Source organism: Diceros bicornis, chromosome 36 (assembly GCF_020826845.1).
Source record: "Diceros bicornis minor isolate mBicDic1 chromosome 36, mDicBic1.mat.cur, whole genome shotgun sequence".
Classification (NCBI taxonomy): Eukaryota; Metazoa; Chordata; class Mammalia; order Perissodactyla; family Rhinocerotidae; genus Diceros; species Diceros bicornis.
In genome coordinates, this window is record NC_080775.1 from 26,947,199 (window position 1) to 26,971,731 (window position 24,533).

A 24,533-nucleotide genomic window follows, 5' to 3' on the forward strand; every position below is an offset into this window, starting at 1 on the left:
TGGCCCAATCAAGAGTCATTCTGATTTTGAGGTGATACTCAGATTATTTGAGGGGAAAGATTTACAAAGGATTTGAAACACGGAAGATCATCGCTCTAAAGTTCTCTTATGAAAGGCAAAATGTAAAAAGGAAAAAGTAAACAGGACAAGTGATGACATACATTGGAATTCTACAAAAAGAGATGCAATTCCAGGGAAGCAAAAGGGGAAATGTGCCAGCCTGGTCCTGGGATGAAGAAAAGATGGGTGAATTCTAAAATCACACATGCAGACAGAATTCAGACTTCGATGTAAAGGGTAGGAGGACAAATTGTTTATTATTCTTTGTTTCTCTTGTTTTCTAGGAAGTTGGGAAAGACTCATGAGAACCCAGAAAAAGGATCCTGTGTATCTCAGAGTCCTCGCAACACCACGCCAGAAGGAGCCGAGAGGCTTACAAGTACTCCTGACGCCGCAGCTCGGTGGTTCTCAGACAACCGTCTCTTCCTAATTTGCAGAAATCAGTTATGCCATCCCAAGCCCACCCCAACTCTGTCACCTGGGCCTGCTGGCCCAGACTGGAATCCATACAAAATGGCTTCTGGTTTAGCACAAAAATTACACATTGGCTATCCTCACTTTTCTACGCTGGTATTTCACAGTCTTCTCATTTCAGGTTCCCACGGCTCTCGTCTCATGGAAGGCAATTAGAGGGAAGGCAGGTAGAACTAGAAATCCCTTCACAATTCTTCCTCGTATGGCAGGAGGGTTTTCCTGAAGTCACCACAAACGTTTGGCACAGGAATGGATCTCACCAGGACATAGATGAGTCACCCAGAGCAAATAAGGTCCAAAAATGAAAACCCGAAAACTTTAGTTCTGAATTTCGGTGAAAGTGTTTACCTGTTTACCAGTCAGAGTCTTTACAATTAACCGAAGTTTTTACTTTCATGATAAACATAAAGAGATAGTGGAGAAAAGAGTGAAGGTAATCAGATTTGAAATGTGAGGGTCTATGGCCGTCAAAAATGAGGAGCATGGTCCAGAAGATGGTTTGGTGATGTTAGTCGTACAGAAGAGGTGCTTGATAACAGTTTTCTAAATTGAAGTCATTTAAAAAGGCAACAACAAAAACCCTACTATCGTTCTTGTTTCATTTCTTCACGTAAATTTCAACAAAGAAAGCATGCCACATTTGGTATTTTCAAAAGAGAAAATTCTAAGGGGCAGGCAAAAGGACAAAACGCTGCGTCCATGAAGGCCTAGAGCTGGAAGGAACTCTGGCAACCACCCAAGCCTGCTCCGTCCCTGCTCCTGGCCAGCACAGACGTCACCGCTGCACTCGCCCACGCACCGTGACACCGTCCCGACCTCACTCACATCGGTTTTCCAGGTGGCGACTACTAAGCAAGTGGAATTCCCACAGGTTATGAAGCTGAAGTGCCTTGACCCAATATGCTCATTTACAACACCAAGCGCACAGGGCAATCAGGTGGCCACACCACTTCTATCAGGGCTGCAGCATCGGTGAGCGTTCAAAAGCAAAGACCAGAGGCAGACAGATCTGAGTGAGCATCTGAGTTCTGCCGCTGACTTATTTACCAGCTGTGAGACTTGCCAACTTTCAAAAGATTTCTTTAAGACTCACTGTCTTAACTCTAAAATGAGGATAATCATAGTATCTACCCGGCAGGGTTGTTAAGGATTAAAAAATTCCTGTAACGCGTTTTAGCCCAGGACCTGGCACATGGTAAATACATATACACGTTAGCTGTCAGTCAGCTCTTGATTATGTCTCCAACTAACTGAAAGCACCTGGAAGGCAGAAACATGCTCTACATCCCCGTGTTCCCACGGCACCGAGTCTAGCAAGCAAGGGAAAAATAAATTAAGGGGCTTATTAATAAGTTTTTAATTGGCTAATGTTATAAAAGAGACAAAATATTAAAATTAAAGCCAGATCTAAATATGTTAAATATCAAAAATACCTTTTAAAGTAGTAAGGCATTCTAAAGAAACGCAACAGAAAGATTTAGTATGTATTACTTCTCCTTTTGTTTTCGTAGATAACTCTCTCTAGGGATGTATGCTATTTGACTATATTTAAATTTAAAGAGCATCCTTCCTTTCTGTCTTCCACACTCATCATGACCCTGTACTCCCCTGATCCACACATACCTATATATGCTCTATATTTACACCACACGATATACACATACACACGCACACGTATACATTTGTATGCATACGCACAGATACAGAGTAAGAAAACGAGAAAAGTAAAACTCCCAACCCAGAACAACCAACGAAACAGCCAGAACAGAGGCCATGACAAAAGGTATGAAATCCAGAGTACTCATTTGTCATTATTTCTCAAACCAAAAAAGCAAAAACACAAACGCAAAACCAGACTATTTTCCTAGACTCTATCTTCCACAGGTAGTCAGAGGTGATGGCACATTTGGCATGTCCTTCAAGGCAGCACAGAAATTGTCATTTCCAAACTTCAGTAACCGTCAGTGATGTGTCAGCACCCCTGGGCTTGCAGGAGAAGCTTACAGGAGAGCAAACTCTATGTCAGGAAAAGGGGTTAATAATTTCTTGCCTGCAGGTCTTATGTGGTTCTCTTCTTAAAAGGCAGATCGAAAAATGTGTACTTAAACTGAAAGACAGCAGAGGGTTCTTTCAGGTAAATGTGAATAAATAACCTAGAACCTACTTAATTCCAGGTCATTTTCAGTGCACAAGTCTTAGCAAGAGGTGGCTTTAAAAAAGAAGAAAGGGAAAGGAACAGTAACAAGGAATTTGGAGTAAGGGAACAGTTTTACATAAAACATATTTTTTCTTATATTTCACATTTTTGTAATTTATAATTGGCTCAACATTTTTATGGACGGGCTTTTTCCAGAGCGCTTACCCACAGCTGCTAGAGATTTGTGTTTTTTAAGGGAACAGCACGTTCACTTTATTACAATAGGAAAGTGACTTTACAAGTAAGACTACAGCTGCAGGTCAGCCCTTAATTACAAGGAGACACCGCTTATCTAATATTTTCCAGGAAAAATAATTTACGATGGTTTGCGAACTTATCACTTAACTGTGTAGCTTTGTTTAAAGTAAATTTAAGTTGCTTGTTATTTGCTCCTTATTTCAGTAAGACTGCAATAAACATCCCAATACATTCCCTTTATTCCATGTCCCTGATGATTTCATTAGGACAAACTGCTAGAAGCTAGACAGATCTTGTCCAGATGCTTCTCAGATCAGTTAATAACAATGTACATTTCCATTAGCAGTAAGTGCAACGGCCCATACTACATTCTCATAAAAGGACCTCTAATCACTTTAAAATCTTTAGTGATTTGACAAGAGAAAAACTATATCATTTCAACTGCTAGTAGAACTGAACTTTTTTTTCATGTTTATTACTCATTTGCATTTCTTATTTCTTCTGTAAACTGGTTAATACATTTTGATCCCTTTTTGATTAGGGTCTTCATAAATACATACACACACATCTCTTTTAAGGTCACAGCCCTTGGCCCTATTTCTTGCAAAGACATTTAAGATTTTCAATTTTCCTTTTTTGAAGAAGTTTAAAATGTTTATGTGTTTGAATCTGTGAATTTCTTTCCTTTGTGATTTCCACTGTTTTTGACTTTCCTATCCTTAGGTCTGATAAATATGCACCTATATTTTCTTAAGTTTTAAAAAATGGGTTGCATAGCTTTACACTGAATTTTTTTATCCCATCTGGAATCACTCAGCTGTAATCATGAGATCAAGCTTGTGAGGTGAGGCTCTAACTTTGTATTTTTCTAAATAATTAACCAATGGTACCAGAAATACTTACTGAACAATCCTTTCACTATTTGATGTTGATACATATGTTGTACTGAAATACCAGATTTTTATTATGTCATGACAAGAAAAGGTGATTCTTGGTCTGAGTTTAGATAATTCTCTTATTAATAATATCAGTACCAAAACAGTAGCAGTAGTGGCGGTGGTAGTGATAATTATTGAGAACTTACTAGATGATAGACACCACTTGAAGCACTTTATGTGGATTAGTTCATTTAATTCTCATAGCAACCCAATGAGGTGGGTATAACAATCCAAGTGTTTAGCTTTTTTAGTGTCATAAAAAAAATGATTCCCAAGGCTTTGGTTAAAATATTAAATGATGAAAAAAAGTCAAGAAGGAAGTTTGAAATGTTACTCTACATACCTAGATGTATAATAAAAAAAATGATGAGCCTGTTACTTGATGAAATAATTTAATATGAAAAAGTTATTAAAGAGGAGCAGATTAATTTAGGGATTAAAAAATGTTTTCCTTTTCTGTTAAAAGACATTTTTTCAAATATTAATTAAGTACAGTTTTGATTCTCCTCTATATTCAGGACAATATGTAAAATACAAAAATATGTAAAATAGTGTTACTGCCCCCCAAAACTCCCGATCTACTAGGGGACACAGAAAGTATTCCCAAACACTTGTAACTTAAGGGGTTTCACAACATACGCTCAGGACTAGAAACTAAGATTTTTAGCAAGTACTCTAATCAATAGATATGATTTGCCTTTGACAGTTTTCTTAAGTAAAAAAAATTAAACTCAGATAGTTATGATTTGGTCATTTTCAAAGCTACTTCACTAATTGTATTTATATAACACCATTCATCAAAAAAAATTAGATTTAATGCTTACATGGGTAAATTAAGAATCATTTGTTATCAAAATAAGGTTAATATTATAAATAAATATTATACCTATATATCCTATAATTTCAAATGTTAGCAATATTTTTAACAGTAAAAAATCTTGGAAGCATCCAAAATATACAGAAGTATGAGAATGATTAAATTATGAAGCACCTCTTCAAAGAAATGGGGTTGAAGCCATTAAAAGTATAATGATAAAATTATACAGCACCACAGAAATGGATTTGATGTAATAATAAATGGAAAGAGCTGGACAGAATAGTATGCTTACACTATGAGTTTTACCTTTTTACTAATATAAAAATTGGTATGGAGACAGAAACATAGAAGAAAATGTATAAAATCAGACAATGGTTCTGTTAGGGAGAGAGGGCTGTGAGCAATTATTTTGTTCTGTTTTTCAAACTTTCCATAATGTTATGTAATTTTATAATTTGAAAAAAAATCCACAAAAACACAGAGTTCAAAATATATAAACAACCAAACAAAATGAAATCCAGTATTAGCAGATGTATTTGTGGTTCTATCAACATGTAAAACAAAATAAATTTTGACTATGTCTCAACGGTAGGTTCTAGTCTTCTATATTTTGAAATGATTATGGTAATAGATCAAGTTTTTATATTCACAATAGTTAGAAACAGCCAATAAACTAAAATATAAAAAGGAAATGAAAGTAAAAACAACAGACTTTTTTTAAATGAGCATATAGTATAAGAACTAAAGGTCAAAGGTCAAGGAAGGTAGAGAACCAGCAGTCTCACCCAAGAAGTGAAGAAGATAAAAGAAAAGCAGTCAGGGTTTTGAAAACTTACAACCAAACTAATAAAATTGATGTGAAATCTTTATTTAAAATCACAATTCGTTATCATATTCTTTGGCTCCCATAAATAACTAACTTGAGTGTAAATTTATAATGTAAATATTTATCATTTTAATGATCTCACTTTTTCATAAAATTTTGACCTTTAAGATAGCCCTTGATAAAAAGTACATGATCATTTTATGAACAAACATGTCCATTAATAAAAAGGCCCTCAAACAGAATCAAGACAACTCACCACCAACACTAACAGCCACAGAAACCACACATGTGAACTAGAGTGAAGTGGGACTCGCCCTTCTGTTAACCCAAAGAAAATCAATACTATTACGTTACCACTTGCAATTTTCAAATGGGGCAGTTTCAATCTTTGGTTACATTTCCTTTATATAACCAATCTGGTTTAATAACATCAGATATTATGCATTCCCAGTGTTTTTAATATAATAAGCTTTCACTATGTTTAAATTTTATAGATGTTTGTAGAATGAGAAGCGTCTCAATGAAATCTGCCTGAATTGTAACAGAGCAATACTGATCACAGGCATCTCAAAAATTAGAGATTCATAGCAAGACCCACTCTAAAGTTCCTAATTTTTTAAGGAATGCATTTATTTGATGCAAACAAAATCAAGAAAACTGTTTACTTTCTTAAAGGGAATAAAAATAAACATTTTCATTCTTTTTTCTCATCTTAAATACATAAATATACTAAAATGTGGATTTCTTTTTTTTTAATTGCAGAGAACTGCCAAAATCATTGTACAAAAACTATTTTTTTGCATCTTAAAACACTGGATTAATTTGACCAAGGAAATATCTAACTAGTTCAATAGGCTCCTTAATTATAAGGAAGAGAAATTTTAACATAAATGAACTTAAGAAGATTAAAAAAAATCTGTATGTAGATATTAATAAAAACTAAGCAGCTAGAAATTATTATAATGTTAGGCTCCAGACAACAAAACATTGAAAATTTCCATTAAAGTAAACATTTCTAATATAATGCCAATGTTGTTATAATGATATAAAACGTAAAAGACATGTAAAAACTATGTAGTAACATGATCCTAAGACAAAATTATTGCTGAAATGATGCTCCCATAGTATGCCAATCATAAAATCACTCCAAAGACAATGAAGGATAATTAAGAACATCTTAAATTGACAAGTAAACATCTTGGGAGGAGGTTTAAATGGACAAGAAATGTCAATTCAAAACTATGAAAGTTACTGAGATCTGAAGAGGCTGGGTTAGTCAGCTTCTACATTCATCTTATAAAACAGTGTCAGGAAAAAAAAAAGTCACCAAAGAAACATAAATATTATCATGAATTATATTAACCAACCATACAGATGCTCATTTTGTATATAAAGGGGGAAAGGCTTTTGAACAAACTAAAAGAAAATTCATCTCTGGAATGTTACAAGTTCAAAGCTGCTCTCAGTAAAATGTAAAGAAATGTTCAAATACTATAAATACCCTTGAATCGTTCAGCTCATCTCAAGCTAAAAATAAAAATAGAAACTCCAAGTACCTAATGAAATCATGGAAGCTAATATAAGATATCAATTTGCAATTTTCAAGAAAAAAATTACTTAGGTCTTAAAAAGTTTTCCTGATACCACTGACAATTTATTTTTAAAGCATAGCACAGCATCACCATAAAAAAAAAGAGAAACCATATGAGAATTTAATTTTCTGCCAGCCAGCTAATAAAGAATTGAGTTCTTACTTACACTTTTAAAATTATGAGAAAATACAGTACGTACACATAAAATTGAATATAAAAATATAGTTCTGAAAAGAGGAGAAAATTGGATTTGAAATTTTAATATATTTTTTTAAGTTGAGTCTATGCAACCTAAAATTCTCCAAGCAGGAATGGTTTCTTTCTGTCAGAGAAAATATTTCCAAGTAGTATTCCAGACATGTTGAGATTACGCAGAGTTCTTTCTTGTTGAAGAGAGAACCTGTACCACTTTTGAAAGAATGCTTCTAAATGTTCTCTTTGTATAAATTTTATTTTTGGGGAAAATATTAAGGCAGTATATTTAGACACAGCTGTACTTATCTACATATCATTCTTTAATAAAATGACTGAATACTGGAGCAAATGGGAATTTTTACTAGATTTAAAAAACAGGCAGTGTAACTTGTTGAGGACCTACGGTACTTAAACGTAGGAGAAATAAGAAACAGGATTAGGAAAAAACACGAAGTAGAGACGGGTAAATAATAACATTTCAAAGAAATAACAGCAAATGAACTGTTTTGTTTTTATTGAACTTCACGGTAAACACTTTAGTTAAATAGAAAGAACAGTCTTAACTTACATAAGTCCCCAAACTGATCTTGTTTTAAAAGAATGCATGAAGTACTCCAGCAAGGGCAGAAGTGGAGAAAAATTGATGATTTTTCAGGAAACGATTCAAAAGAAATTATGTTTGAAGACAGATATACGATAAGCACTGCTTTGTGAATTGATTACAATAAGATTTCTATAATGCATTAACCAGAGGAAAGACATTCTGTAATTCTTACCAATGTTAAAAAAAAAAAAATTACTCTTCATATGGACTGTTTTGTACTACAGTAGGAAAAAGGCGAGAGAATCTTTAAAGCTGACTATTCTACCACTGAGAAGCAATTACCCTTTGGAAGCTGACAGACACACACCCCCCCCAAAAATACACTGACTTCCACACCATCCAGCAAAGCTAAATGAAATTTTCAAGAGCTTAGAGGAGGAAATGAATTACTCCTAATAATTCATATATATATATAAAATAAATGGTTTGACAATCGTTATATATAGGCAGCCCCTGACTTAACAGATACTCAACTTTAAAAGGTGCAATTCTCTGCAATTCATTACAGCATACTATCAATTTACCTTCACGTTATTATTACAAAATTTTATGCAAACAACATACAACTTCAACTGCCCACTCAGTGAGCTTTTTCCTTCTTTCCAGTAACAGCCAAAGCTCTTTTATTGATAAATACACTGACCTCAAAGAAATGCGGTGTTACACATCAGTGAGAAGCATACCACACAGTGTACTTTCATATCAGTGAGCACTTACTAAATATGGCTCTAAGATATAATTCTTATACAAATAGACATTCAATTCTTGGAGTATTCTATGTTAGTTCTTTCAAAGAGTCAACTTAGATCATTTTGACATGGATTGCATTTTTTAAAAATGTAACTGGTTATCAGGTTAATGGCTATTTACATAGGCTCTTTTGTGCTTGATTTTATGCACTTCAAAGAAAGTGAAAATAATTAAATGTCTCCAACAACTGGGCTGTTGTCCTGATTCAGATGAATAGTGGTCATGGGTCTACAAGTGGACCCAGGGCTGTACTATTTTTGGTCCAAGGGTATTCTGTCCGCAGGTTAGATCACTTCTGTTTTTCCTCTCCCTCTGTGGACTCAGGAGATACAGGGTGTGGAGGTGGATGAAGGGCAAGGGCTAAGGTTCTAAAATAAGCCACAGTCTCAGAATTTCTTCTAAATAGTCCTTGGAAAAGCCCTCATGAGAAGGCTAAATTTCTAGGAACTCCTTTGACTATTTTCCAGAGCTTTCCTAGAACTGCATAAAGGTGCCATGTGCTGAGAATGGATATAAACCCATCCTGTGTATGTGGATGTTCTTTAAAACCAGTAGCACTACAACTTATCTGGGAAAGTAGTGGTATACGTTGGGATCTGATGTACACAGAATACTAAGGTCCTTTATATGACATGTGGGAAGTGACTAAAATGTTACAAACCCATTTCATTTTGTTGGCTTGTATAAATTAAATTACTTCTTTTAGTGAGAGAAACATTTGATGTGGAAGACACATCAAATCTCCAAAGGGTAAATTTTTCCTCAATACAACACTTATCATAGATATATTTAAAGTAGAGTAGGAGAATGGAGACTGCAATGGTTAATTGTATGTGTCCAGCTGGTTGGGCCACAGTGCTCAGATTTTGGTCAAAAATTATTCTAGATATTTCTGTGAAGGTGTTTTTTGGAGGAGATTAACAATTACATCAGGGGACTTTGAGTAAAGCAGATCACCCTCCATAATGTGGGTGGGCCTCATCCAATCAGTTGAAGGCCTTAATAGAAAAAAGGCTAACTGCCCCCTCAGCAAGAGGAATTCTGCCAGCATACAGCCTTTGGATTCGAACTGCAACTCATTCCTAGGTCTCCAGCCTGCCACCTACCCTGCAGACTTTGACTTACCAAGCCTCCACAATCATGTGATCCCATTCCTTAAAATTTCTGTGTGTGTGTGTGCACGTGGGTGTGTGTGTACTGACTAACTACCTGACTAATACAGAAGATTAGGGTGAAATGTTAAAATTTTAGAATAAACTAACATTTCCTAGTTAGTGTAGAAATCATTTGCAACATTTTAGCATCCCTTAGAATAGAGAAAAATCAATAAAAACAAAATTTGGTTCTTTGAAAGGATCAACAAAATTGACAAACCTTCACCTACACAGGCTAATTAAAAAAAGAGAGAAGACCCAATTCCTAAAATTAGGAATGAAAGAGGAGACATTATTACTGACCTTGAAGAAATAAAAATTATAAAGGAATACTATGAACTGTATGCCAACAAATTATATAATCTAGATGAAATGGACAAATTACTAGACAGACACAAACTGCTGAAACTGAAATAAGAAATACAAAGTCTGTATAGACTTTTTTTAAAGTAATGAGACTGAATTAGCAATCAAAAAACTTCCCACAAAGAAAAGCCCAGAACCCGACAGCTTCACTGGTGAATTCTATTAAAGGTTTAGAGAAGAATTAGCACAATCATTTACAAACACTTTAAAAAGATAAGAGTAGGGAACACTTCCCAACTCATTGTATGAGGCCAGTATTATCTCAATACCAAAATCAAACAAAGACATCACAAGAACAAAAAAATCTACAGACCAATATTCCTTATGAATATGAATGCAAAATTCCTCAAAATACTAGCAACCCAAACTCAGCAACATATTACAAAGGATCATACAGAGGCCAACCCAGGGGCGTAGCGGTTAAATTCACACACTCCACTTCGGCAGCTCCTGGTTCATGGGTTTGGATCCCGGGCGTTGACCTACGCACCGCTCATCAAGCCATGCTGTGGCGGCGTCCCACATATAACGTAGAGGGAGACTGGCACAGCTGTTAGCTCATGGACAATCTCCCTCAAGCAAAAAAAAAAAAGAAGAGGAAGACTGGCAATAGATGTTAGCTCAGAGCCAATCTTCCTCACCAAAAAAAAAAAAAAGGATTATACACCATGAGCAAGCGGGATTAATCCTAGGAATGCAAAGTTAGATCAACACATAAAAATCAGTCAATGTTAACACCACATTAATAGAATGAAGGGGAAAAGCCACCTGACTATCTCAACTGATACAAAAAAAGGATTTTCTATATATTAGATGAAGTAATCTTCAGATAAAGATAGTTTTACTACTTCCTTTCCAATCTGGAGGCCTTTTATTTCTTTTCCTTGCCTAATTGCCTCAGCTAGAACCTCCAGCACCATGTTAAATCAAGTGGCAAGAATGGACATCCTTGTCTAGTTTCTCATCTTAGGGGAGAGCATCCATTCTTTCACCATTAAATATGCTGTTAGCTGTGGTTTTTCAGCAGATGCCTTTGATCAAGTTAAGGAAACTGCCTTCTATTCTTAGTTTAAGTTTTCATCATGAGACAGTGTTGGATATTGTTAAATGTTCTTCAACTCAACCAAGCTACCAAAACCGTTCACAAGGTTGCTGATTAACTCCCATATTGTTAAATCAATGGTCAGCTCTCTTCCGTCCTCTTTTTTGTTTGTGAGGAAGACTGGCCCTGAGCTAACATCCCTGTGCATCTTCCTCTACTTTATATGGGACGCCGCCACAGCATGGCTTGACAAGCGGTGAGTAGGTCCATGCCCAGGATCCGAACTTGCGAACCCCAGGCCGCTGCCGAAGCAGGGCGTGCGCACTTAACAACTACGCCACTGGGCCAGCCTCTCTTCCCTCCTCTTATCTGACCTCTCAGCAGCATTTGTCAGAGTTGATCACTCCTTCCTCTTTGAAACTTTACTTTTTTTGTGTGTGTGAGGAAGACTGGCCCTGAGCTAACATCTGTTGCCAATCTTCTTTTTTTTCTCCGCAAAGCCCCAGTGCAAAGTTGTATATCCTAGTTTTAAGTCCTTCTAGTTCATCTATGTGGGACTTCACCTCAGCACGGCTTGATGAGCGGTGGGTGAGTACGTCTGTGCCCAGGATCAGAACCCGTGAACCCCGAGCCACCGAAGCAGAACATGCGAACTTAACCGCTATACCACTGGGCCGGCCCCCTGACACTTTATTTTTATTTGGCTCCTAGAAAATCACACTCGTGGTTTTCCTTCCACTTCACTTCGAGTTCTTTTCTTGCCCATATCATCACTCACTCCCTGGTGATCCCATCCAGCTTCATGGCTTAAATTTCTTCTAAGATTGACAGCTCCAAAATCAACAGGCCGAATTCAAGAGCTGGCTCTCCGACATCTGTATCTGGATGTCTTAAACTCAACATATCCCAAACCTTATACCTGCAATTCCCCCACGCCGACCCCCTCCTCCATAGTCTCTCCCATCTCAGTAAATGGTAACTCCATCCTTGCAGGTACTAAGTTCATCCTTGATTCTCCATCTTGTCTGAAAATCCTCTCAGTTCTATCTTCAAAATATCTCCAGAATCTCACATCTTCTCATTACCTGTACTGATAATATCTTAGTTCAAGCCACAATCATTTCTTGCCTGAATTACTACACAGCTCTCTGTTTCTGACCTTGCTCTCTTATAGTCTATTTTCAACAGATCAGCCAGAGTGATCCTTAAATATATAAGTCAGGTTATGTCACTGCTCTGCTCAGAACCCTTCAATGATTTCCCATCTCACTCAGAATAAGAGCCCAAGAACAACCCCTCCCCCCCACCCCTAGTCCTCCTCACACAATCATTCTGTTACCCGGCAAACCTCAATTCCTATCACTCTCTCCCTTGGTCACTCTGCTCTAGCCACAGTGGTCTCCCTACTGATGCTCAGATGCATCAGGGCCCTGTCTCAGGGCCTTTGCACATGCTTGCCCTACTGCTTGGAATACTTATTCCCCAGAAGGCTCCCTTCAGGTTTTTGCTCAAACATGACCTCAGGGAGGCACTCCTTGATCACCCTATTGAAATCTGAAACCACATGTCCCCGCTCCTCCATTACTCCATTCCTGCTTTACTTTTCTCCATAGCGCTTACTACCATCCAATATATCATACAATTTATTTAGTTACCTGTCTCTACCCCTGCTCTCCATAGGGAAGCTCCATGAAAGGGTGTTTGTTCTGATGTCTGTTGAAATTCGAGTGCCCAGAACACTCTAGAACATAACAGGCACTCAATAAACATTAGAAAAAAATCCAGAAATAGCATTGTAAGCAGGTTACATTCTGTAAATACCAGACAAAAGTGCTAATGAGAGCTGAAGTGGCTGTCTCCTGAGGGAGGACACGGCACTAGCGAGGAGGAGGGAGAAGGACTCCTGTTTTTGGTTGTGAGACTTGCAACAGTATTCGACTTTTCAACCAATTTATTAAACAGAACCATATGAAACTGCTGACATTCCATTGGTTTTTCACCTACAAAAAGAGCAATTTCATATGCTTCAACCTAATGCATATATTACTACAAGAAAAATATACATTTTAAAATTGTTTTTAATAATTTTGGTGTGGGGAATACAAAGGAAACTCAGAAGACAGAAAGGAAACAATTCACAGATCTGCTTATGGAAAACTTAAAATATGTATATGTTGTGAAACTTGGCATAGAAAAAAGTAAAATGCAACTAAAAGACCAGAAGAAAATGCGCACAACAGGGAGAGGATTAATATTCATGATATAATATTCACAGAAAGAGCTCATCAAATTAACAGGAGACTGATAAAAAACCTGATATTAAAAAATAGGCATTATATGATTATCAAGGAAAAAAGAAGAAAAACTAACCAAAAGTCACACTATATCTTAAGGTGTTGACCAAATAATATTTTTACCAAAAAACAGTTTCGCCACTTATGTTAGCATATGAGACCTCTTTTAAAAACGCATAAGATCTCTAGGCAGTCTTAAGATTTGGCTTTTTGGGGAAAAACAGGATTCCACAAAACAGTCCATTTGCTCAATGTATTTGTAACAAAGTAACTCTTTAATAATAATATAAAAAATAACCAGAGACTCCAATCAAACTTGTTCATTCTGCAAAAGAAACAATTTCAAATCTGTGGTCATTAGCTGAAGTGTTTCCTTAAAAGAAACAACTTTTATCAGAAACACTATTAATTTATGCATCCTATTATGTCATATCTATTTTTTAAACACAAAGTCTTTTTATTTTTTTATTTTTTGCTGAGGAAGATTTGCCCTGAGCTAACATCTGTGCCAATCTTCCTCTGTTTTGTGTGTGGGTCACTGCCACAGCATGGCTACCAAGGAGTCGTGTAGGTGTGTCCCTGGGAACTGAACCCAGGCTGCTGAAATGGTATGTGCTGAACTTAACCACTAGGCCACAGGGCCGGCCCCCACAAAGTCTTTTTATTCTATACTTCCTCAGATACCTTGCTAGATTCCCTCATCTCCGTTTTAGCTAAATGAACTTCTAGGCACATGAACCTGCGGTGGTCTCTTGCTGCTCATGTGTCAGAACAAGCATTTAGACCAGAAAGAAATGATGTCATAATGTGCATATAATAAAACACATTGGCCATGTTTTTCCCTTTGCCAGGTATGGAAAGGAAAACTATCACTTCTAAGATCAGGAGTTGAATGGAGTGGAGAACTATATTCTATAATCAGGGCTTGCAAATTCAAAAGCCTATAGAAGCTAGATAGGTAGAAAAATCTTAAATCTTAAAATCTTAAATCACACTTAACACATTTTGCACAACATTCAGTCCCCAAAGAAATAGGCTGTCCTGTTTTTCTTTAAATACTCTTTGGTTACTTTGATTTCCCCACATTTGAGAAGATGAATACAAAGAAATACTTCTCTATTGTAACACAAGCACCAACATACCTGTAAGGAGAAAGTCTACTGATATCCCCTCTCAGCACTGGGGAGACCATGGGGGACGGTGCAGGGGAGGATGTGTTGAACTGGTGAGCTTGTGTTCCATTTAAGGAGTCACTTGTGACTCAGCTCCAGCTAATTATTAACATTGGGAAATGAAGGCCTAGTTTGGTCAAATCTTTTGTTCGAGTCAGAAATTTTTACATGAATTTTCTCAAATTTTGGGTCTAAAAAAAATCTTTTGTCTAAACACAGCCTGAAGATTGTCTGTGAGCCACCAGTCTGTTATGAATTATTATATGATTCATGATACTCCCATTCTACCTAGATGTGCTCTATTTTCCTCTTTAATTGGGTGATGTAGAACGGTCTCTTGGAAGCACCCTCTGACTTTTCCAAAGAAATAATTGTCCTGGGTGGTGGAGTATCTGCATGTTTAACTTCGCCTGCTAATGCCACTCTCTTTTCTCTAAAGCACCCCTGTAGGCTTCATTCCATCCATTCTAGTCTGCTTTAGGGCTTTGTTCAACCAATTACTTCCTATTTCAGATATTCAACCCTTTACTATCAATTCCATCGTCTCTGTCTACAAAAATGATCTTATTATCCTCTCCCACTAAAATACTCCTACCCTCAACTATAAAAACCACCTTGAACTCAACTGCTATCTTTCTTTCACCGTCAACTCTGTTAGTCCCTGATACCTTGCAATGTGTCTTCCAGGAAAGTTGTTTCTAAGATGTTATCAGTGACACCAAGTTGCCAGATCCAAAGGCACTTATCAGAACTCATTTTCTCTGAGCTCTTTAAGGAAACCCATCTTGCTGATCACCTTAGCTTCTGTACTTCAATTTATATCTACTGATTAAATATTAATTTTACAAAACTCCTATATGCTATAAGAGATACAGATTAAAAACTCATATTTTAGTCTTTGTATAAAATTTTATCCGGGGCCAGCCCCGTGGCTTAGCTGTTAAGTGCACGTGCTCTGCTACTGGCGGCCCGGGTTAGGATCCCGGGCTAGGATCCCAGGCGTGCACCAACGCACGGCTTCTCCGGCCATGCTGAGGCTGCGTCCCACATACAGCAACTAGAAAGATGTGCAACTATGACGTAAAACTATCTACTGGGGCTTTGGGGAAAAAAAGGAGGAGGATTGGCAGTAGACGTTAGCTCAGAGCCGGTCTTCCTCAGCAAAAAGAGGAGGATTAGCATGGATATTAGCTCAGGGCTGATCTTCCCCACAAAAAAAAAAAATTTTTTTATCCAAAGAACAATGTGAGTACAAAACTCGGGCAAAACTTTAATAAATATGCAAATTACTTAGCCTGACACTGAAGATCTCACGTTATCAAGTGTCACACTAAATTTCCAGTCCTATCATCTATATATCAGCCAAACTTCAATATGCCTTGTGCTCTGCAACAGTCATCTCTCTCCATGCTATTGCTTCTACCTTCATCCTCTGCTACTAACTATAATCCCACCTAATCCTTGGTGCCCTGTTCTGATGTATCTCTTGTGGGACTGAGTCCGTCACCGCTTCAGGCTGAGATGATCATCCTCCCCTCCGAATTACAGCATCTTGTGTGACACTTATCAGATATTCCCACAGTTATTCACTGGATGGATATACACTCACCATCTAATGGAACAAGTATAGCCCTTAAAGTCAGGGAGAATAGGTACCCCGCTGTTTTTGAGAGAGGTAGAACCTTATAGCAATAGCCACCCATCCCTTCACATCTTCTTGCATCCAAGCTCTCAGGTAGTCTCCTCCCACACTGACTCTGGCTTGGCCATGAAACTTCTTTTGGCCAATAGGACATTAGCAGATATGATGTGAGCAAAGACTTCAGGAGCACTTACACACTGGAGATTGCTTCCTCGTGCAGCTCTCTGGAACCCTGAGACCACTCTATGGGCTACCTTACCGGAGGGTGAAAAACTACGTGAAACAGAAACAAGTTTGCTCAGCTAAGCACCCCCACCCCCCAAACCAACCAGACCCCAGCTAAACTGCCAGACTGTGAAGACTGGCCAAGCTGACATAGCCCAGAACTGCCCAACTGACCACAGAACTAGGAGAATAACAAATGCTTGCTGTTTTAAGCCATTAAAGTTTCTGAGGATGTAAGGAGAGGTGTTAATTTATATACAGAGTATCTGGCACACTGTACTGTTAGGAAATGTGTAAAGAACTACTGAAATGTTAACCTCTCTCTGGTCATCTAATTCTTAGTAAATTAGAGTTTCTCTAGCCTGAAAAATGGAATACTCTGTATTTCTGCATGGGGTTTTCTGTTTGTTTTGTAGAATAAAAACCTAGAGGGCAGCATATTATAAAGGTAGAGTACAGGTATTATATCCACATAGATGTGGATTTGAAACCAGGATGCACCATTTACTATCTTTAGATCCTCGGATAAATCCTGTAAACTTTCTGGGCCTCAGTTTCCTTTCTGTAAAGTGGATAAAATACCACCCGTCTCCCAGTATTAGAGATAATATATATTAGATACCAAATACAATATCTGGCACATTTCTTCAATAACAAAGAGGTATTATCATAAACATAAATACTAATCTGAAAATAAGGAGGTTGAAGCTGTTATCTCTAAAACGGTGTTTCTACACTATTACCTTTCACCACGGAAAGCAGAGAACTCGTCCATGTGCCAACACCTGGCAGAGGTGTGGAAGGTCTAACACGAAATGTGGATGAAGATAATTCTGATGCCTTTAGTGATTTCTGGATATCTTGGTTTCTGTTTATGATATCCCTTGGCATCTTCAAATTGGAAACTTTCCCTTCCAATACAGATTAGCAAGTTAATCATAAAGCTTAATTGTATTTGAGGCTGTTCAGTCAATGGGACTGTTCAGTCAATGGTTATTTAGGGGGGTGTTAAGGGAATAATATATCATTAGAAAACATAACCAAAATGTTATTTAGGAAGAAAGAAGTTATTTAGAAGCTTTGAATAATTCACAGCTAATTAGATAATTTAGAAAAGCCCAAATACTGTCAGCACAAATAGATGCTTTTTCATCCTCTATTAAAAATATATAATTGTTTACAGAAATGCAGCATCAGGAAAGCTTCTTGAATAATAACCAAAGTACACTATGAATTCCTTTGTGTCCAACCACTGAGCCCGTTTCACATGAAGGTTCATGCTACCCACCACTGAATATCAGAGCATGTAATGCAAACATGCTAACTCAGGTAAAACAACATAATGGTTTTGAAGAAAGCAACAGAAAGAAAGAAATCCTCTTCCACGACCAAGTGCTCACCTAGATAGGTTCCACTGTTGTTACCAGCATATTCAGCATCTTCTGGATGGAGTGTAAAAGCATACAGAACAAAAGCCAAGAAATAAAGCAGAACAGTTAGAAGCCCAGCCACCGATGCAAAAAATAAATTACTTAAAACAATTAGGTAAAGCACAGCATAGAACAGCCCTCATGATGCCACTCTTAAACATAAAACATTTTGTTTTATATTTAAGTGTAAAGCAATATTTTGAAACATCATGCAATTATTTTTACAAATTCCTTCGGAGGTTCCTTGATGCAGTTTCAAGAAAATTATAAAAGGCTTGCCTGAGATGTTCAAACTTTCACAGTTAAGAAAATTACAACACTCGATCCCAAAAGTAAATTTATTTTTGTAAATCAGGCTCTTTGATAATAGGTAAAATACAGCACTTATTTTGGCTCACTGGATTAGACAGAAAGGTTAACATTAAGATACATCCTTTCTTTTGATAGGAAGAGATTCTGTGTTGGGAAGGAATAAAGGCATACTATTTCTATTTTTATTTTGTTTTTTTAAAAATGAACAGATGAAAATATTTAAAAATAAGCAATGTGCTATTAATTATTTCTAGGAATTAAATGAATACTGGGCTCTGCATATCTTAAATACTTAAATTTACGTAGTGGAGTACTTCTTTTAGGCCTCTAATCTTCACATAAACACACCTCTGGAACTAACAGCACAGCTTGTGCAGAAATCAAATAGCTGAGAAGATTCTCCCCACATCCTTATGTTAAAATAAGTCTGTCAGTATGTTTGAATAACATTGCTTTCTTCATTCACCTTTACTCGAGACTACTGACAGAGATAAAAACAATGTACTATTTCAGATTACTTTCTATATTTATCCAAAATGAAGCAAAAAGTACATTTCTTTCTAAAATAAAGTCCAACCATTATTTTTGGCACTGTAATGTCAAAACAGAAGTTTGGATGTACAGTAATCTTTTATAAACTGCTTGCTATATTCAATTTAATCCTATACATATGGGCACTAAATAAAATTACTAAACTATGCAGGGAAACTTTTATACATGTACCTTTAATTTCCTCTGAGAAGCACAAAGAAAACGAGAAAGGAAATGATTAAATGTGCAGAAAATACAAGTAAAGTAGGAAGATGTTGCATCCAAGGGAAAAAAAATCCACCTACCACACTCAACTGTTTCCTCATCTTAGAAAAGCCAAAGGAAAAAAACAAACGTATTTTAAATGTTTCAAAATTATTAGGCAACAAGTAAATAGAATTTATAAAAAACTACATTATAGACTGCTCAACAGTCTAGAAAGAATATATACACTTAAGCAGTCAAAACACAAAGTCTTCATACAGCTTATTAAATACCCAAATGGGAAAAATAACCAGAAAAAAAATTGAATTTTTTCAAAATAATAGTTCAATAACAGGATCATATTTATTTTCACAGATCAGTTCTGTTTGTAAATTAATGTCTCTGTTCAACATTGAGGATATTTCACGATAAAAATAGTGGAAAGAAGAAAACATTTTAAAAACAACCAATTTTGCCCTTAAAATGTCTAAATATCCTGTAAATTTAACAATATCCTGACAATTATCAACTTTTTATACATATGAAATGAGTCAGACAGAATCTTTATTTTCATTCTGTTTATATTATTTGATGAAAGGTATTTTAAAAAGTAATCCTAAACAATTCTTAAGTTACTAATTGGACAGCAATTTTCAGTGTGACTTAGGAGACTCATCTTCAGTTAAGGGTGGAGAAAGAACTGGCAATTTAACAGAAGCAAAATCTAACCAGGAGTCAAGGTAGAATGTATTGCATTACATGACCTTATAGAGCGAATAGGACTGATCCAAATGGTTCTTGTTCGCTTATCTCACCAAACTACAGAATGGCAGTCTAAGAAAACACTTAGGAGAAAGTGTGTAACGTTGTATTTTTACTTTTCAAATACCTATGGGTCCTCAAATTGTATTGGTTCTATTTGAACAGTATTAGCAAAAATGACAAGCAAATCATCATTATCCAGGCTCATATATGAGTCATGCAAGTTGTGAGTTTATTTATACTCATTTCTTAGTAGCTCTGAAAAGCTATGTGCATGTAAGAAAAATTATTAGAAAACAATCAATAAACTAAGTGAAATGGGTTAGCCAAGCCGAGCACCTAGGCATGGTGGAAATATTATGAGCAACGTTTAAGGTTGATCAACCTGCAACCTCAGATGCTCTGCCATAAAGTAGATTGTTAAAGTACATTCTCATAGGAACAAGAGGATAGATTGAGCATTGCACTCTTGATTAAAGAATCAATATCATGTAAATCAGATGATATAAAAACCATGCCACACACACAAAATAACTAAAACATGAAAGCCAACGTAAAATAAAAATAAACATCTGTAATCTAAATTATATATAGTATATGTGTATTTCATATTCTAATAAAAGGTCATGAATACGCTGCATAAATTCTCAAAAGAATATTTCCTCCATGCAATTCTTAAGTAGGAAAAGAATGGTATTTTTAGCACGATACAACACACACATATAGGGCCAACAGCAACAATCGTGCTTAATAGAATCATGCTTCTCCAGTAGGAAAAGCAAAGGGACAGATTTCCTGAGACTTTGCAAGTTTCAACAAAGAGGAAAAATATATAAAAAGTTGATCTCAGAAGAGCTGAGATAATTGCATGATTCTTACTATGGTAAGGTACTGTTTATGCACATTAAATGCATAAACGTATTTAATTCTACAACAACTCTATGAAGCCAGAACTATGATCCCCATTTTACAGATGGGGGATCAGAGGCAAAGAGAAATGAAGCACTTGTAAGTGGCGAAACTGAGATTTGGACCCATGCAGTCTGGCTCCAAGAGTCCAAGTTTTTAACTACTATGCTATACTACCACACCAAAATCACTTTTTAATTACTTGAACTTCAAGCTAGAAAAAACAAATCAGGGGAGAGGTCAAGGGAAATAAGTTTCTTTCAAGTTTCCTTTCTACTCCCACCACCTCCCACCACATCAGCCTCTTGCCCCCTCCCCCAGAAGGTTCAACCTCTCAAGCGTTTCTCCTGACAGGAGAGCAGGGGGAGCCGTCTCCCCGCCCCAGCCTCATCAGGAGTCCACTCTCTACATCTGCAAGCACTGATGGGCCGGATGGGAAGATTATAAAACTCGCGGGGGAGAGGCCAACAAGGTCACAAAGAGTAACTTTGCTGTCTTCAGAGAATGGAGTGGAAAGGGTCTCCTGAAGGGCATTTGACGAGCTCTGCACAACAGGGCCGGAGGAAATTTACCACGCTGCCGGATGTCACTCTGACTGGGACATGTCTGATACCCTTGACAAATGGAGGAACTGTGTCTATATAGGTATGACAAAGTTAAATCCCCACCCTATGAACCACTTTCTTATACCCCCTCAGCCCCCCACTGCCACCTCCCCTACAAGTCTGCAATAATTCCATGAACTGACCAGACCCCTAACCATCAGTCTACTCTTCCTAACCTGCATGGCAGTGGGTCCCCAGGACAAAAGGCTAGAGAGGTATGGCTTAGAACCCTTCCTATGGAAAAGCTACAAGCACATACCCTGATAGTGTTTTAGAAGCAATATCTTCAAACACGTAAGAACACAGTTCACTGAGACGAAAAGGGAGCTGTAACAATTAGAAAGGCCTTCACCTCAACCACGCCATGCTTTCAATAATCGGACGCGCAATTTACAGCTTAGTTCACCTGCACCTCTTCCCACACAAACTCTGAACTTCGGCATCTCCCAAAGAGTATCAGTTAAGTATTAGGGGGAAAAAAACACTTTCAGTATTTTTTAAAACCCCATATGATTCGGTTTACAAAAAATCCCACCAATATTAAGAAAATGTCTTACAAAGTTTTAGACATACAAATTTAATGTAGGAACATAAGCAATCTGTTAATTTCTGAATTAACTGTATGTGTGAACACACGAAATAAACATTACTTAAGACGCCAGGAAGAAGGAGCTTACTCAACTTGAAAACTTGCATTACAACAACCTGTAATGTTATACATTTTATTCTCAAATATGTGGCCTTCCAAAATATTGGTACCACGTAGAGTGAATTCATTCGTTTACTCAATGCTTAAATGCTGTTGTTGGCAGACTATGATCTTCAGTCCACAAAATGGTTGTCTTTGAATGAACTTGGTTACCCCCTGTTTGAATGGGCACCCTTTGGCTGAAGTTAAATTTTACCTTTTTTACCCACATGATAACAATCACAACTGGTTAAAACAAATTCTAAAACAAAATATTTTGTGTTTTTACCTTTTAATCTTTAAAAGGTCAATAAATTGTAAATTTTTGCTTTTTTATTACAAGAATTCTATAAGAGCTATTTTGTAAAAGAAAAATTTTAAATCGACATTATTCAATCAGCAGTATTAGAAATTTTCAGATATTTATACTTGGATAACTAAAAAAAGAAACTAAGCACTGTAAATAAATATCATACTTGAATATTCTGCTGTAAAATACACTATATGAATAAGAGCCTTTTCTGAATACCATATAGACTGATACAAATGACATCCTATTGAAGTTAATGTTTATGCTATTAGGAAGGCAAATTTTAACTTATATACTTAGATTTCAACAGAAAGGGAACAAACAATATTTCAAGTAATCAAAGAAATTCATATTTCTTTTTCAAGGTTAGGTGATATTATACCGCTTGACATTTGCAACTGAACTATAAAAATAAGCTTTTGGCAGAAAATCTTAGAGTACTTTAAATTATATCAAAACAGGAATTGCAAACTGCCAAGTGTCTGTCATGAAAACTATACCTATATGCTACTTGAGACATAAGATATGCTCTTATTCATTTCCAAAACACTTAATCTGTGTTTTTTGTGTAATAATCTAAAATTTGGTCATATCAAAGAAAACCTATGAGACTTCTAGGTCTGCTCTTCTGTCTGTATTACTAATATAAATGCATTATGTGAGAACCTATCACTATATGAAGGAGGGAGTGGGGGAGGGAACACTCAATTCTATTACGCATAAATGTCTGTTGAATAAGCTATTCTTTCAAAAAACAGGAGGAGGAAGAAGAGAAAGAGATGAGTCCTTATATCAAGCTTCTAAGATTTAGGAATGTTTTAGCTTTAAAGGTTCCTTTTTTTTAGTTTGTAGGAATGTTTAATTTTAAGAGGCAAATTATTTTCTTTGAGAAGCCTCTTTTCTGGATATGTATTAGATACACCAAGATTCTTAAGGGGAGGAAATAACCAAGCAACAAAGATGAACACCACCCACACTTGAGCTCTGCGTAAGGATGCTAGGTTTTAAGCCTGAAGAAGTCGGTGCTCACATGGCTCCTGCTTTACCATGGAGCCAAAATCCACAGCTCTGGCACAAACATAAACGCAAAGATCATAGTGCTGGGATTCTCCATTCCCTTCTGACTTCTACGTCGACATTAACTGAACCCCTATAGTTCCAGAGCCATCTTCCACGAACTTTTCCTTCATCAAACTTTAGTATGATGATACACTGTGAATCAAATAAAGAGTAAAAGCATAGTAATACAAGAAATCATTTCGTGAAAAAGGTTAATTGGCTAATTTGATACATACTGTTACCTGACTCAAGTTCTTATTCTAAAATCAGTGCTTAACAATATCTTCCTAGGTTTTAAGTGTCCTAAAATTTAGTGCAGAAAATTTTTAACAAATGAGTATTTTTTCATAAATTTATAAACAGCAACATGATAGAAGTTTTTCTTCTTTTAGAAATTTTAGATTAAATCAGAAACTTTTCTTAAATCCTATTCTATAAATTATTATTCAAAGTCATAAAAATGAAAGCTTTAAATCAACTGTTTTTCTTCACAGCATTATTCAACAGTTTAGCAGAGTGCGTGATAACATGAATGTCCTATTCTAAAAATCTAAGTACCAAATGTTGAAGTCCAGGAAGTGTTGAGCCAGATGGTCTTCACAAGACTTAGTTATATAAAGAATCACTATCAAATACACACAAAGTGCTTTTAAATGTCTTTTTTAAAAATGTTCAGAACCAGTACAATGATTTTTGCATAATTTTGGGGTTCAGGGGTTTATGAGACAACATTCAAAGAAATTTCAAATGGCATTTCAATTCTTTGAGAAAAAAGACGCTAGCTATTTAATTTTCATAGCAATATATTATCTCTCTGAAGAAGGCCATAGTTACCCCAGACTAGTGATTTAATTCCGATAATTTTGACCAGATTTATTTTTATTTAAAAATAATAAATATCTATAAATGAGAACAAACAATACATCTCTTAGTGAATCAAAATCTAGTAAAAAAAAAAAAAAGAGAAAAGGAAAAAAGGAAGAAAAGGGTGAAAGAAGTAAAATCAGTAAACATTTCTAAATGGTATTCAGAAGGCAGAAAAATAAATACTAAAATATCCAAATGAGGACACTTCAGTAAAGAAAAATCCTGGAATAAATATTTCTCAGATTCAAATACTGAAGTATTAACATAGAAAAGAAATTATGCAAATTAACAGACAAAAAGCCTCCATTAC

At 36.2% G+C, this 24,533-nt stretch overlaps 1 protein-coding gene across 7 annotated transcripts in view; it reads right to left on the reverse strand.

Moving 5' to 3' along the window:
- Positions 1–24,533, reverse strand: part of MPP7 (MAGUK p55 scaffold protein 7) — a 456,322-nt gene that overhangs the window by 223,346 nt on the left and 208,443 nt on the right. For 6 of the 7 annotated variants that reach the window (XM_058532685.1, XM_058532684.1, XM_058532688.1 and 3 more), the window contains one exon: positions 17,947–17,985. The exons of the other annotated variant lie outside the window; for it this stretch is intronic. In XM_058532685.1, the coding sequence (XP_058388668.1) occupies positions 17,947–17,985 (39 nt within the window). The remainder of the gene's footprint in view (positions 1–17,946; positions 17,986–24,533) is intronic. 7 annotated transcript variants of the gene reach the window in all.